The sequence below is a fragment of the Ctenopharyngodon idella genome, chromosome 3 (assembly GCF_019924925.1).
Source record: "Ctenopharyngodon idella isolate HZGC_01 chromosome 3, HZGC01, whole genome shotgun sequence".
NCBI classification, from domain to species: Eukaryota; Metazoa; Chordata; class Actinopteri; order Cypriniformes; family Xenocyprididae; genus Ctenopharyngodon; species Ctenopharyngodon idella.
The window spans coordinates 4,924,458-4,939,684 of NC_067222.1; the positions used below are offsets into that span (position 1 = coordinate 4,924,458).

A 15,227-nucleotide genomic window follows, 5' to 3' on the forward strand; every position below is an offset into this window, starting at 1 on the left:
GAGCCATCTGATCATAATGGCTCTGGACTATGTTAACGTAGCATGTCAATACTTTAATGTTTCATTTATCCTGCCCTTTATATTTAATGAAAGCCGTCTTCCAGCTGGTCCGCTGGTTATTTTTCATTTAGCAGGTGCTTTTATCCGGAGAGATCTGCAGTGCAGTTATTATAGGTGCAGTCCCTGTGGAGCTGAAGGTCACTGAAGTGACAGGAGATCACAGAAACTTACTCATTTAAGAAACAACCTACTAGGAGTTTAAACCTACAACCTTTGAATGACCCACTGAGATCTTGTGATGTGTGCTACCAGTTAAAAGTTTGGAGTCAGTAAGAGAAATCTCCAAGACTGCATTTATTTGTTTAAAAATACAGCAAAAATGGTAATAATGTGAAATATTTTTACAATTTAAAAGGACTGTTTTTCTATGTTAAAATGTAATTTATTCCTGTGAATTTTCAGCATCATTGCTCCAGTCTTAAGTGTCACATGATCCTTCAGAAATCATTGTAATATGATGATTTGATGCTCAAGAAACATTTCTATTATCAATGATGTAAACAGATCTGCTGCTTAATATTTTGGTGGAAACTATGATACATTTTTTTTTTAGGATTCTTTGATGATTATATATTTTTTTGCAACATTATAAATGTCTTTGCTGTAACTTTTTTTATCAATTTAATACATCCTTGCTGAATAAAATTTGTTTTATCACAAACTTTTTAACTGTAGTAGTGCACAAATTTATTGATTCAATTCGATTCCGATTCAATTCGATTCGATTCTATAGGAGTCAGTTGCTAGATTACTATAATATTAAAGGTTAAAATGAACTGATTTGTTTACAAACACTTAAATTACACACAATTAAGTTTTTATAATAATAAAGTTATAATACTAACTATACAATTACATAATTATATTTCTACTCCAAATCGTTTTTTGAAATATAAACTTAAATGGTGGCTGTCATAAAAATGATGGATTTATTCAAACATGCATTAAATATTGAAAGACATTAAAAATTATTATGAATATGGTGCACATTTTTAGCAAAATGTTCCTCTCCAAAGTTTTTCTAGCTGACTAATGAGTTTATGGTCACTGAATATGTTTGTTCTGAGGTAAATGTGGCGTTTTGTGACATTGTTTACAAGCTGTTTTACTGACGTCTTTCTGCAGTTGAAACACTGATTGAGTGATTACACAAAACAGGATACGGATTTCGGTAAGTTGTACTGTAGCTTTGAACATACCTTCAGATGTTCATTCATGTTTATTTCGCGATGTAACTGGTATTAAAGCTTTACGCTGTCGCTTCTCTAGAACGGAGGCGATACAGCGATCTGTCAGCGCCAAAACTTTATTTTTGGAATTTCATAATAAAATGGACAGAATTTGAAATCTGAGACTTTGTTTCATATCAAAAGTAACAAAGCAAAATGTTTATCGCGCTTTATTGGATGGCAGGTGGCCAGGCACGCTACATCCGTTCATTCATCAACTGAAAACAGACTAGACTAATCGATTCTTGGCATTTAAGAATCAATATCGGTTCATAAAAATGAGAATCGATGGAAATCGAGAAATCTATATTTTTTACCCAGCACTAGTATTATATATTACACCTCAAAATGGGTTGACATAACTCAGAATAATTAATAAGATCTCCTTAAGAGCTTGATTGCTTCTCCTAAATAGAATCAATAAATAGAAAAGGCAAGGATCTCAATATGAATTTCTCTCTGTCCTGAAGAAAGAAAGAGCAACGGTAACACTAATGAAACACTAACTCATTTACAAATGCATTATAAATCGTTGATATGCAGTTATAACCGCATGAATAAAAAGATGACTAAATGTGAATAAATATATTTATTAAGCATTTATAACATGTGAGTTAAAAATGGTTCACTATTTGGCAGGTATTGCGTTAAAGTCACCCTTCTTATTCATGCAGTTATAACTGCTTATCAATGATTTATAATGCATTTGTAAATTTACAAAGGGAACTTTAATGGAAAGTGTGACCAGAACAACAAAATGCAGCCCGTATGGAAATGTATTTCTACCTGAAAATATATGCGCTGATAAATGATCATACAACATTTAAACTAGATTCTTTAAACAAGTATGTGAATATTTTTGAATATAATATTTGAATTCTCTCTCTTACTCTCTAGTTATACTTTCCTCATAATCATAAAAGGAAAGCATAATTTGCCTTTACACTTTACATTTTTATATCAGTTAGTTAGCTTGATTGATTCATTGATGAGTAAATCCACCATCTTATATGATTCTGGTTTCATTTTTAAAGAGGATTCTGCACATGAATGTATGAAAAGTATGAATCTCTCTCTCTCACACACACTGGATGTGCTGTGGACAATGAGGAAGGGAAGGAGTATTTACTTAATTCTGCTTTCATGGCCATCTCGTAGGACGGCGGGAGGTGAGTGAGGTTCTGGAAGGAGCGGGAGAACGACAGGTCGTACGGCTCTGTCTGGGATGTCAGGATGTTGTTCATTCTCGGTTTCTCTGCGGGGTAGAAAGAAAAAGAAGCAGAGAGAGAGAGAGAAAGATGAAACACATCTGATACAAGAGAAGCACTTCCAGCTCTGTGTTTGCGCGGGCCGCCATGGCATCTGTCTGAGTGTGTGTGTTGAATAAGTTTTGAAGAACTTGTTTAATGAGGGTGAGTGTTGGTCCGGGCAGCTGCTCACCCAATAAAACACTTGTTGGGAATGTCATTTCCTCATTTTAACTGTGTGCTCATGAGACTATGCACTGCCAGGCCTGGGATCTCCAAACTATTTTCAGCGGCATGTGTTTCTAGACTCGCATACACTTTAAAAAAAAAAAACACTGGGTTAAAAACAACTAAATATGGGTTGAAAATGGACAAACCCAGAGACTGGGTTGTTTTAACCCAGCAGTTGGGTTAAATGTTTGCCCAACGTGCTGGGGAGTTTTATTAACTCAACTATTGTTTAAAAAATACTATATGACTGGCTTAAAATGAACCCAAAATAGGGTGGAAATTAAAAATCAGACACATAATTACTAGAGGCAACAATAATAATCAAAAGGTGAACATTTATTAATAAGCAATTTAATAAATGTTTATTTTTTTTTTATTATTATTCATTAAACTTATTAATAAATGTTATAATGTTATCTAACATACTTTGGGTTCATTTTAAGCAATACAGTAATTTTTAAACAATAGTTGAGTTAAATAAAACTACCCAGCAGGTTGGGCAAACATTTAACCGAACTGCTGGGTTAAAACAACCCAGTTGCTGAGTTTGTTCATTTTCAACCCAACTTGGGTTGTTTTTAACCCAGCATTTTTAGAGTGTACATGACATTACATAGGCACACATATGTCAGACCACATATACACGGCAAAAGTGATATTCTTTCTGATAAGTATTTTAGTCTTGTTTTTAGTAAAATATTCAGTAATGCTTTATTTTAGGGCCTTTTAACTAGTTGCTTATTAGCATGCATATTACTAGAATATTGGCTGTTTATTAGTGATTATTAAGCACATATTAATGCCTTATTCTGCATGATCATATTCTACATTCCTAATCCTACCCAATACCTAAACTTAACAACTACTTTACTAACTATTAATAAGAAGTACTACATCAGATATGAAGTCTGTTTTCTGGAAAAATTATCAAAATTAAGTGACTTTATGCTTAAAACAAAATCAAATATGTTGCCAATGTATTTTAAGTATAAACTCACTTAATTTTGATACCTTATTCAGAAAACAAGACTTAAGACCTTACGTAATTTTGCATCTCAAGTAAATGTATCTTGATTTAAGAATGTTTTAGATATCTGTACTGGAAAACAAGTCAAAACAGTTTTTTTTTTTTTTTTTTTTTGCTTTTTTTTTTGTAGTGTAGTGACCAACACAGACATTGTACAAGTACAGAGACCAACACAGAGCGACTGAACACTTAAAAAGACCAACACTGAGAGATTATACACATAGAGATTCAACTCTACATTCACAGACTATAATGAGAATGAGAAATTATACACATGTGCAACAACATGTGTACTACTTACCATAGTGCTCTATTCGGTGTCCTAACAAACCCAAGTGAGAAAAACAAAATCAGTAACTTTTTAATTCATGGTGTGACATATTATAGGGTCATTCTGTGTCAGATCAACCAAATTTCCGAAACTTACCAGGCTAAAATTTTAGTTTTCGCTAATATTATTATTATTATTTTTTTTTCTGTAGAAAGACAAATATAATTGAGATGAAAGCCAAAGTATTAAATGTCATTGATGTATATTTACTTATTAATCCACTATTTGGAGAGGGTGGTTAAAATGGCAATTTTATCATTACAAAATGACTTTTTTTTCAGCTGTATGCAGTGACACATTGAGTAAAATTTAACAATTTGCACATGGAGTCATATTGAGATCCCCATATCTCTGGGAATGAACCATATGGGGCCTTACAAAAGAAAAGTTTGTTGAGAACCAAAATCTAGAAGGATATTAAGATATCTTTCATATTTTTGAGTTACAGGCACACAAACTTTAGAAAAGGAATATTTTTGCCACTCAGTCAGGAATGTTCTATGCAGTTGTTTTGACAAAAGAAAACAAGACACATTTCTAGTTTCAACTAAATTTGTTCTTCGGACATTCCTCTTTTAAAGAAAAAGAAAAAACAGATGTATGCAAAGTGAACCTCATTTGGATTTCGACCATTGAAAATGGGTAAAATTCAACAATTTGGACACTGATTTGCATTTGGATCCCCATATCTCTGGGATTGAACCATATAGGGCCTTAAAAATGAAGATTACAAAATAAATGTTTGTTAAGAACCAGAATCTAAAAGGATATTAAGAGATCTTTCATATTTCTTGAGTTACAGGCACACAGACTTTGGAAAAAGAATATTTTTGGCACTCAGACAGGAATGTTTTATGCAATTGTTTTGATATAGGGAAACAAGATACATTTCTAGTTTCATCATTATTTGTTCTTCATACATTCCTCTTCAAAAGAAAAAAATCAGCCGTATACAAAGTGAACCTCATTTTGATGTTGACAATTTAAAATGGGTAAAATTCAACAATTTGGACATAGAGTCACGTTGGGATCCCCATATCTGGGATTAAACCATATAGGGGCACTGAAAATGTGTACAATTCATGGAGCCACACTGAAATCCTCTGGAATTGAACGATATAGGGCCTTAAAAATGAAGACACTAAAAGAAAAGTTTGTGAAAATCCAAAACCTAAAAGGATATTAAGATATCTTTAATATTTCTTGAGTTATAGACAATCCACTATTTTGTAGATGGCAGTTAAAATGGCAATTTTATCATTACAAAATGACATTTTCTTTTTCAGCTGTATGCAAAGTGACACATTGGGTAAAATTCAACAATTTGCAAATGGAGCCACATTGAGATCCCCTTATCTCTGGAATTGAATCATATAGGGCCTTAAAAATGAAGATTTCAAAAGAAAAGTTTGTTAAGAACCAAAATCTAAAAGGATATTAAGATATATTTAATACTTCTTGAGTTACAGGCACACAAACTTTAGAAAAAGAATATTTTTGGCACTTAGAGAGGTGTGTTGTATTCAGATGTTTTGATAGAGGGAAATAAGATACATTTCTAGTTTCAGCATTATTTGTTCTTCAGACATTCCTCTTTAAAAGAAAAAAAAACAGCTGTATGCAAAGTGAACTTCCTTTGGATTTTGACTATTGAAAATGGGTAAAATTCAACAATTTGGACATGGAGTTGCTTTGGGATGCCTGTATCTGGGATTGAACCATATAATGCCACTGAAAATGTGTACAATTTATTCATGGAGCCATACTAAAATCCTCATATGTCTGGATTTGAACAATATAGGGTCTTATAAACGAAGACACCAAAGTGAAAAACCAAAACCTAAAATGATATTAAGATATCTTTAATATTTCTTGAGTTACAGACATGCAAACTTTGGAGAAAAAAAACATGAAAAGTGCTTCTCTCCCCATTTTTGAACTGTCACCATTGGCATGTAATACAACAAAGACTGCTAAAGTCAACAGATTTAACTATTATACCTACCAATCTCTGTGTGAAAATAAAATAATGATGCTGCCCTCTTTCTAAAGTCATTTTTACACACCTGTAATCTGGCTCCAAATCTAAGGTGAAACCCGTCATTTTGACCCCCCTCAACAAAATAGTGAATTACTCTGTAAATATACATCCATGGAATTTAATATTTTGTCTTTATTCTCCATTTATGTATTTTTTTCACCAGAAAAAAACAAACAAACATTAAAATCAAAATTTTTAGCCGGGGACCTGACATGGAATGACCTGACATTGATTTGACGTGGAATGACCCTCCATTATTATTGGGGATGAGCTGATATCAACTTGCTCTAGTTTGTTTCCAATGATAAGCACACAAAGAGGCTTATTTAATTGAGTGCAAAAGCTAATGGTATCGCCGCTCTACCGAGAGAGAAGTGTGCTTACAGTCTGAAAAGCTTTTTCACACAAAATCAAATTTGTGAAGGCGAGATATAGTCCGAATAATTACAATTGTGGCTTTTCAATAACGTCTGCAAACTGTGCAGATCCGATTAGCATACTGTTTTGTTACAGAAACCTCCCTGCTAGCAGGCCATTTACAGGCTAAGCTTTTAATTTCCTGTCAAGAGACTGTTTTTTGTCAAAGCCCTGCTTTTTTCCCCAATCACATTTTTGGTGAAAGCCGTCTCTGATCTTGAGGACTGTCGGGGAGTTAAGCATCTTAAGTAATGGAGATTATCAGTGCTCATTTGATGAGGCTAATTACGAAAATCTTTTCTGGAGATAAAATCTAGCTCCATTAATTACATCGCACTGATATTATCCACCATGTTCTTCACACTTCAAAACATCTGCAAGTGGAAGACACTGATGTCGTCATAAATCAATTAAACTCTGAGCCACTTTTGAGAGTTATTTCATAAGCAGCACATACTGCGGACAAAACGAATGAATTCATTTGCTGGAAGCAAAGGTGTTAAACAACTCACCGATTTTAGGTGTGTGTGACCCAGTGAGATCCAGATGGCTGGTGTAGTCGTGTGGATGGTTATCTGTCAAAAGAAAACGAAGGAAAAACTGGTGTGGTTTAATGTATTCCATATTAATTAATCAACATGACAGAGTCTTTGCCATTTCTACACAGAAAACATGACACTTTTTCCATTCGGCAGTTGCTTCTGGAAGACAATATGTCTTTGTTTACAGTAGAAAACATCTGTAAAGCACCCAAAAGAAGAGCAGAAATCCCCTGAGACTCATCAAGAACACGTATAGAAAAGCTTTAGAGAGGAAAACAAGATTAAATCAACAAATAAACTGTAATAACTCCAGCTTTAAAGCCTTTAAACAAAAAATAATAAAACCGATATTGCTCCATTTCTGCTAATCAGGGTTTACTCTTGCAACTGAAATTAAACTATATGATCTCAGGGATACGGGGTACATAAAAGTTTGGAAAATTTTAAAAAGAAGTTTCTTCTGCTCACTAAAGCTGCATTTATTTGATCAAAAAATACAGTAAAAAAAAAAAAAAAACAGTAAAATTGTGAAATATTATTACAATTCAAAATAAGTGTTTTCTATGTGAATATATGTTAAGTTGTAATTTATTCCTGTGATCAAAGCTGAATTTTCAGCATCATTACTCCAGTCTTCAGTGTCACATGATCCTTCAAAAATCATTTTAATATGATGATTTGCTCATGAAACATTTCTTATCAATGTTGAAAACAGTTGTGCTGCTTCAAATATTTGTAAAAACAGTTAAAAACTTTTCACTAGTATAGTGATAGTGCTGCAGGAAGAGTTACAAATACTTTAAGCAAAAGCAATCAACCCTTTGCCAGGTATTTGATTGACAGGCGATCTGACCAATCATAACGCAGAATCTGCCATTTTGTCTGACAAACAAACCAGACAGTAGAGTTAGTAGATTAACACTGGTGGACTTTAACTTGAAAAATAGTGTGTATTGCCATTTTTCCGTGGTTCAAACAACATACCTTCTGATGTTCATTCATGTTTATTTTGTGCTACAACTAGTAGTAAAGAGGAAGAGATGATCGGTTAATTTGCCGCTTGAACTGAGGCGCTACAGCGATCTGTCAGGGCCACAAAACTGTATTTATTATTTGAATTTCTTTAAAAAATTACAAAATTTGTTTCATTCCAAAAGTAACCTTCTCTGTCTTGTCTGTTGGAACGTAGTCAGTGTCCTCTTTGCTCTGTGATGTATTTTTCACTGCACGAGAACATGATGTGTGGCGTGAGAGTCCTGTCGAATGTAGCAACAGTAACTACAGGGGCGGGTCTTTGCGAAGGGTCAACTGACATAGCAAACACTATTACCTATTATCACAGCTGTATTGTAAAGGTAAATCAACATGATATTCAAGAGCGTTTTAATGTTCTGAGGTTTGGAATCACGCTTGCTATTTTTTAAGGACTCATCTAAGGGTTTTATGTAACACTCTTGCATTCAGTAGACAAATAAAAGGCGACCCCATGACACTTCAGTGTCATTTACACAATTATATCTCATTAGCCAACAAGATTGTCAATAACATGTGATTAACATCAGCAGATTTGACCCAGTTCAATTTTCCTACAATGCAGAGGCAAATCAGCAATGACAGATTATCCGGTTACAACAATCCTCTTGGAGCACTTAGAGTGAAAAACAACGTGTAAACAACAACATGCGCATGATATTCTTTGACATTAATGAGAAGACTCAATGAAAATCACTCTAAAACAAAGATTTACTTGGATGTCCCGGCTATGCAACTCAAAACACAAAGAGGAAAAACACGCTGTGTTTGGTGTAATCAGTGAGCAGTTTTCAACCATCACAGAGCTTGTTTGGTCTCTTCTGGTTTGTGGATTTGAGGGTGAAAGCAGAACAGACAAGTGCAGATGATTAGGTGCATTTCCACAGCAGAAAACAGTCCAATTACACAATGTAGCGCTGCATGCTAAATCGGCAGAACCGCTAGCTGCTGTCCCACTCAAACAGCCCGCTTTGATCAAGGGACCAATTATCCTATCTTCACTCTGCTGCGTAAATGAACTTGTTTGGTGATTTCAGACAGGAAACAGCTTTCCTTTGCTTCACACGGACACACACAACACACTTTGCAGCCTCACTACACAAACCGAAACCTGCTTTTCATCCGAAATGACAAGAAAGTCAGGAGACCGCTTGAAAGAAGAAATATCTCTGGATGGAACATTGCAGAAACAAAAAAGCTTTACATGACGCCTGAAAACAGCTTTCCGAAAGTTTGTTTTTGAACATGCAGAGATGGGATCAATTAACTTCAAATGGTGATCCAAAACATCTTCAGCTCAACGTTGACAGAACAACAACACACGCTGTCAAACCACGGCAGTCCCTACATGCAGCGGTGGAATCTGTGCCAATATCTGGATAATACACATTAAATAAAGCACAACAGGGACTGTCCACTGAAGTATTGTTCCACTGATTTTTTCTAAAGTGATTTCAAGAGATTCAACAGTAACACCGTGTCCTAACTAGACACGATGCGATAAGATTCCAGCGACGAGCAATTTGACTGGCCACACTAGATGCGACGCGACAATGAGAAGCGATAAAATCAATCAAAAACCACAGCCAATCAGAAGAGAGTGTGGGCGGGCTCTCTCGGCAAGATCACAGCAGACACAATGAAATGGGCAAGTACTTAGTAAAATTCATAAATATTACACCATTTAAACATTATTTAAAGTACATACGGAGTGACTGAACCGATCTTTGTCATAGAATACACTTGTTAGTTGACAGTTTGAACATTCTTGTGCCCATTTATGTACTTTCAAGATCTGAGGTGAATTAGCCAGTGTTGTTTTCATTACAGCTGAAAAGCTGGGAACACAGAATGATATTCAAACTCACATTAGATGCTTTTAACATTAAATAAAGCACATAAACAGTATCATTACCATACTTTGTGTTGCTGTTCCAGCCGCGACGTTGCGGAGAAATAACCGTTTCTAAAATAGAATCGTCGCGTGTCGCCGTTGTGGCTTGTTAGGACAAAAACTCAGATTAACATGGAAAAGATACCTTTTATCGCATTTTGCGGCATCGCGGCGCATCTGGTCAGGACACGGTGTAACGAAAGTTGGATGGACGGACGGATAGATAGATAACATTAAGAAAAAAACTCCTAGACCAAAGTTGTAGTGCCCATCGAAACAAAAAATTAATTAATTATTGGCGCACATTTAATTCATCTTCCCTCCACCAGATGTCAATTAAAAAATGGTGCTCTTCAATGTGACATTCTGTCCCTTTAAGCTGCTTTCAAGTGGTGCATTCTCTGAATTTACATATTTTGATGAAGATTCTTAGCCCTGGTGTCAAAACCAAATGTCAAACAACCCCTCAAGCGCTGGAAGTTATTTCTACATCCTCTTGTCTCCTAAAAACAGGGTGTTTGCTGACAGAGGTCACAACCCTCGCCCTCCATGTCAGCTATGCGACACGTACGGGTGTGAATTCATTATACGATCACGCCGAGAAATTAAAATGATCAGTTTCAATGCCTGTAGACTGTTAAAAGCATCATAATAGTAATCCATATTTGTGTGCTATATTCTGAAATCATTTAATAGCTTTTTAGAAACATGAAGTTTTGGGAAAGAACAGAGTCTCATTTTGTGAAAGTACAGGTTTGGAAAGACATGAGGGTGAAACTATTCCTTTAATAAAACACACAGTGCTGCTTTGTGTATTAAATATGTTATGTAAATTGTGTGAATCATTCAGTGAATTCAGTCTAGCACATAAATGAATCTGTACTTAGAAAAAAGGCAGAGTTATTCAACAGACAGTGACAATATTCCCCAAGGCTTGAACAAACCACTTTCTGAAGTGTCCTGCAGGCTGCAAACACTTGTGGATGTTAATCAAACGTTGAGAGATCTCCGAGCGGCCACTACTGTACAACACACTCCAGCTGACCTGATTAACATGAGCTTCTATTCATTTCAATAAAACAACACAGCTGAAAATATCACTGATGCTCTGACTAAACAGCTCTCAGAGTCAAACAGGTTTCTCCAAAAAAAATATTTCTTCATCTTACTGTGATATTGCTTGATATTATCCATCATAAAAAAAGATTATTTATTTAGCTATAATGCCTGAATGATTATGCCTCACATATTCACCCTAATAGCTAAAATTATATTTTGGATAAAGAAAAATGAATGTCAATAAATAAGGTTTATTATCTTTAACTAAAAATAAAACCATAAAAACATTTTCATTACTTGAAATAAAACAAAAATGAACTGAAATAATAAATAAATAATAAAATATAAAAAAACTTTAATCTAGTTGCCAAAACAACATTTCTCACTTTCATTTAGTTCAAGGTGAAATACTAAAACAACTAAAATTAACACAAAAATAACAAAAACACAATATAAAAAATGTAAAAAAAACTAAATATAAAAGTGACAAAAACACAACAAAATGACTAAAACTTTAACTAAAATGAAAATAGAAAATACAAAAATAAATTCTAATTCAAAATATTAAAAACAACCTATATATGCTGTGTTCACCCCATATCATAATTACCGTAATTTCCAGATTCCACAACTGTGACGTTGTACTTGGAGCTGTTCACGTCATCAGACTCTGAATTATGTGTTTCTATCAATGCCTAAACGAATCTACAGTGGTCAGGTGGTACAAGTCGGAGCACTCAGTTTTTACTCAGTTAAACTCAAAATCACCCATTTACAAGTCATAATTACAAGTTCTACAAGGATGTGAATGCATTTTACAAATCGAAATCTTGTAACTACGGTAATTACGACATGGCATGAACGCACCTATATATCAATGATACTAAAATAAACCTGGTCACTATGCAAAAAACCTAATGCTCCTATAAGCTTCATTTTCTTACTGCAAAACATTTCTCTATATTTATCTATTTGATTCTGGGGTGAAACATGGACATGTTTTTTCATAAGCTTCACCCATATGTTTCGGCATATGTGTTTGACTGTATGCAAAAAAATAAATAAATAAATAAATCTGGGTGGTTGCCAGGCTGTTTCAAAGCTATTGCTAACGAGATAAAGTGAAAGGCGTCCTGCACCATTTAAGAGGACCTATTATGTCCCTTTTTACAAGATGTAATATAAGTCTCAGGTGTCCCCAGAATGTGTCTGTGAAGTTTCAGCTCAAAATACCACACAGATCATTTATTATATTATGTTGTAAATGCCCATTTGAGTGGATATAGCTTTAAAAGCAAATGAGCTGCTGCTCCCCGCCCCACTTTCCAGAAGAGGGCAGAGCCTTTACAGCTTGTGCCTCGGATACTCTGCCAAAAACTAAAACATCTGTTTGGTTTGATTATCATCTCTATCGCGGTCACGTTCACATGACATTGCAGTTCTTCATCATCATGAAAGTTATTATCTGCATGCGTTTTAAAGCCATATCAATCTAAACTTCTGATATATGGTTTTCTGAGCACACACATCTGAAGCACACGCACAGAAACTGGATGTCAGACGGTGCGTCGTTTGAGTATTAAAGGGTTAGTTCACCCAAAAATGAAAATAATGTCATTTATTACTCCCCCTCATGTCGTTCTACACCCGTAAGGCCTTTGTTCATCTTCAGAACACAAATTAAGATATTTTGGTTAAATCCGATGGCTCACTGAGGCCTGCATTCACAGCAATAGTACTTCCTCTCTCAAGATCCATAAAGGTACTAAAAACATATTTAAAACAGTTCATGCGAGTTCAGTAGTTCTACCTTAATATTATAAAGCGACGAGAATACTTTACGCCAAAAAAACAAAATAACGACTTTTCAACAATATAGTGATGGGCCGATTTCAAAACACTGCTTCGGAGCTTTACGAATCAAATCAGTGATTCAGAGCGCTAAAATCACATGATTTCAGCAGTTTAGCTGTTTGATAGGAGATCCGAATCACTGATTCAATTTGTAAAGCTCCGAAGCAGTGTTTTGAAATCGGCCCAACACTATATTGTTGAAAAGTCGTTATTTTGTTTTTTTGGCAAACAAAAAGTATTCTCGTCGCTTTATAATATTAAACTTCTGATATATGGTTTTCTGAGCGCACACATCCAAAGCACAAGTACAGAAAGCTGGATGTCAGACGGCGCGTCCTGTGAGTATTAAACTAAATTCTCTTTCACGTCTTATTGCACTTAAACTGCATGCGTTTTAAAGCTGTATCAGTCTAAACTTCTGATATAGGTTTTCTGAGCTCACACACTCGAAGCACGTGCACAGAAACTGGATGTCAGATGGCGCATGAGTATTAAACTAAGTTCTCTTTCACGTCTTATTGCACTTAAACTGTTAAAAACACTCAAAGTTTACATAAACACTGTCGGTTATGTCTGTGAATGTAAACAGCAAGTAAAAAATCGCATATTAGATCTGTGTATTAAAGTGACAGCAGCATAATATACAGTACCTACTGCTATATATGCTGTTAATATGAATCAAACAACAAAAGAAAAACAGAAAATCACTCACTGCTCTTGGTGGAATAACTTTAGAATATATTTCTTACTTAAAAGCTGCTGTTAAATGCTCTGGCGAGGAGATAAACATGATGGACTGTGTACTGCTCACTCAGGGGAGGAGCTACGCTAATAGGGCAGAGTCATGGGTGGGGCCTGTGCAATGTGACGTCACATTGGAGCACATTCCTGAATGGCTCATTTTCATGGGGAAAATAACAGAGTGGATGGATTTTTACCACAATAGGGTGGTGGTTGTTTACACACACTACATAAATATGTTCAAAAACAATATAAAAGTGAATTTTGCATAATAGGTGCTTTAAATCTCTATAATATTCTGGTCTCTATAGGTGGCTCAGTCCCTCCTTCAAAGTAAGTCATCCGTTCAAGTCAAATTGTTCAGAAAATGAATAGCACACATCTCTCCTCAACCAGTTAGATTTGCAGCGGGAGGCCTTTACAGCACCTTTCAGCATCGCATTGGCACAGGAGCAGCAGCTGTCTGTTGCTTTAAGAGCGAGAGCTCACATCCAGGCCGCTTTCTAAATGTAAGTGCCCTACATTGACGGTCTGCAGGGGGAACGGGCCATTTCACAGCTCTCAGCTGGCAATGGGGATCAAACTGCTCTGTGCGGCTTTGCCTCCATCCCGCCAGCAGCCCTTTCAGAAGAGCTCTAATTTCTGTCCGGAACAGATGGAGGAATCAACTTGCTTTAAAGTCAACACCAAACCAAAATTGACCCTGTTTATTTACTTTCTTAATGCACATTCCTGGTCATATCATGCACAATTCATCAGCGCACAGTAGGAAAACCTTCGTCATGGTGATCTTTCATGAAACCCAAATAACGAGCTCTGTATCTGATACAACTTTTATTTACAACTTCATATTTTTTGAAACCACCAATCCAACCAATCAATTCCTGTATGTAACACACAATTCTGACAATCCAATCAATTCCTGCAGGATAAAATCAAGTCCTGTCCTGAATCCCTTCTAGATGAATTTCCTGTTTTACTCAGAAAATTGCAGATTATAGAAGAAATATGGGTTGCAAATGCTTTTTCTTGTTTGTAGATTAATACTTTATATATATATATACACACAGAGAGAGAAATACGAGATATAATATATACAGTACCATTCAAAAGTTTAGTTATTATCAGTGTTGAAAAACAGTTGTGCTGCTTCATTTTTTTCTGGAAACCGTGATGCATTTTTTTAATTTAAAGTTCAAAAGTGCATTTCATGTATTTTCCCCTCTTCTTTGGATTTCTCTCAGCCCTCACCAATTTTATCATATTTATCTGAACCCCAGTGTCTCACAGTACAAACTCTCCAACAAATGAAGCCCACCTCTTGTTCATTGGACGTTGTCCAACCTCGTCTTTTATTAGATACATTTTACATTATCAGTCCCAGTTTCTTATCAATAATGAATAATAGTTTGACCAGTGGAATAGTCCCATCTTATTTCAAATGTGCCATTGTGCAGCCGCTACTCAAAAAGGCAAATCTTGATCCAACACTCCTTAATAATTATCGTCCCATCTCTAAATG

At 35.2% G+C, this 15,227-nt stretch overlaps 1 protein-coding gene and 1 long non-coding RNA gene across 5 annotated transcripts in view; one reads left to right on the top strand and one right to left on the bottom strand.

The window, feature by feature from the left end:
• The window catches only part of LOC127508437 (uncharacterized), a 527,778-nt gene that overhangs the window by 184,031 nt on the left and 328,520 nt on the right, over positions 1 to 15,227 (top strand). The window lies entirely within an intron of this gene.
• Positions 1 to 15,227, bottom strand: part of LOC127508425 (protein shisa-6-like) — a 103,338-nt gene that overhangs the window by 11,003 nt on the left and 77,108 nt on the right. For 2 of the 4 annotated variants that reach the window (XM_051886317.1, XM_051886315.1), the window contains 3 exons: positions 7,096 to 7,158; positions 4,096 to 4,116; positions 2,419 to 2,544 (listed from right to left, as the gene is read on the bottom strand). In XM_051886317.1, the coding sequence (XP_051742277.1) occupies positions 2,419 to 2,544; positions 4,096 to 4,116; positions 7,096 to 7,158 (210 nt within the window). The remainder of the gene's footprint in view (positions 1 to 2,418; positions 2,545 to 4,095; positions 4,117 to 7,095; positions 7,159 to 15,227) is intronic. The other 2 variants (XM_051886318.1, XM_051886316.1) reach the window with 1 other exon arrangement.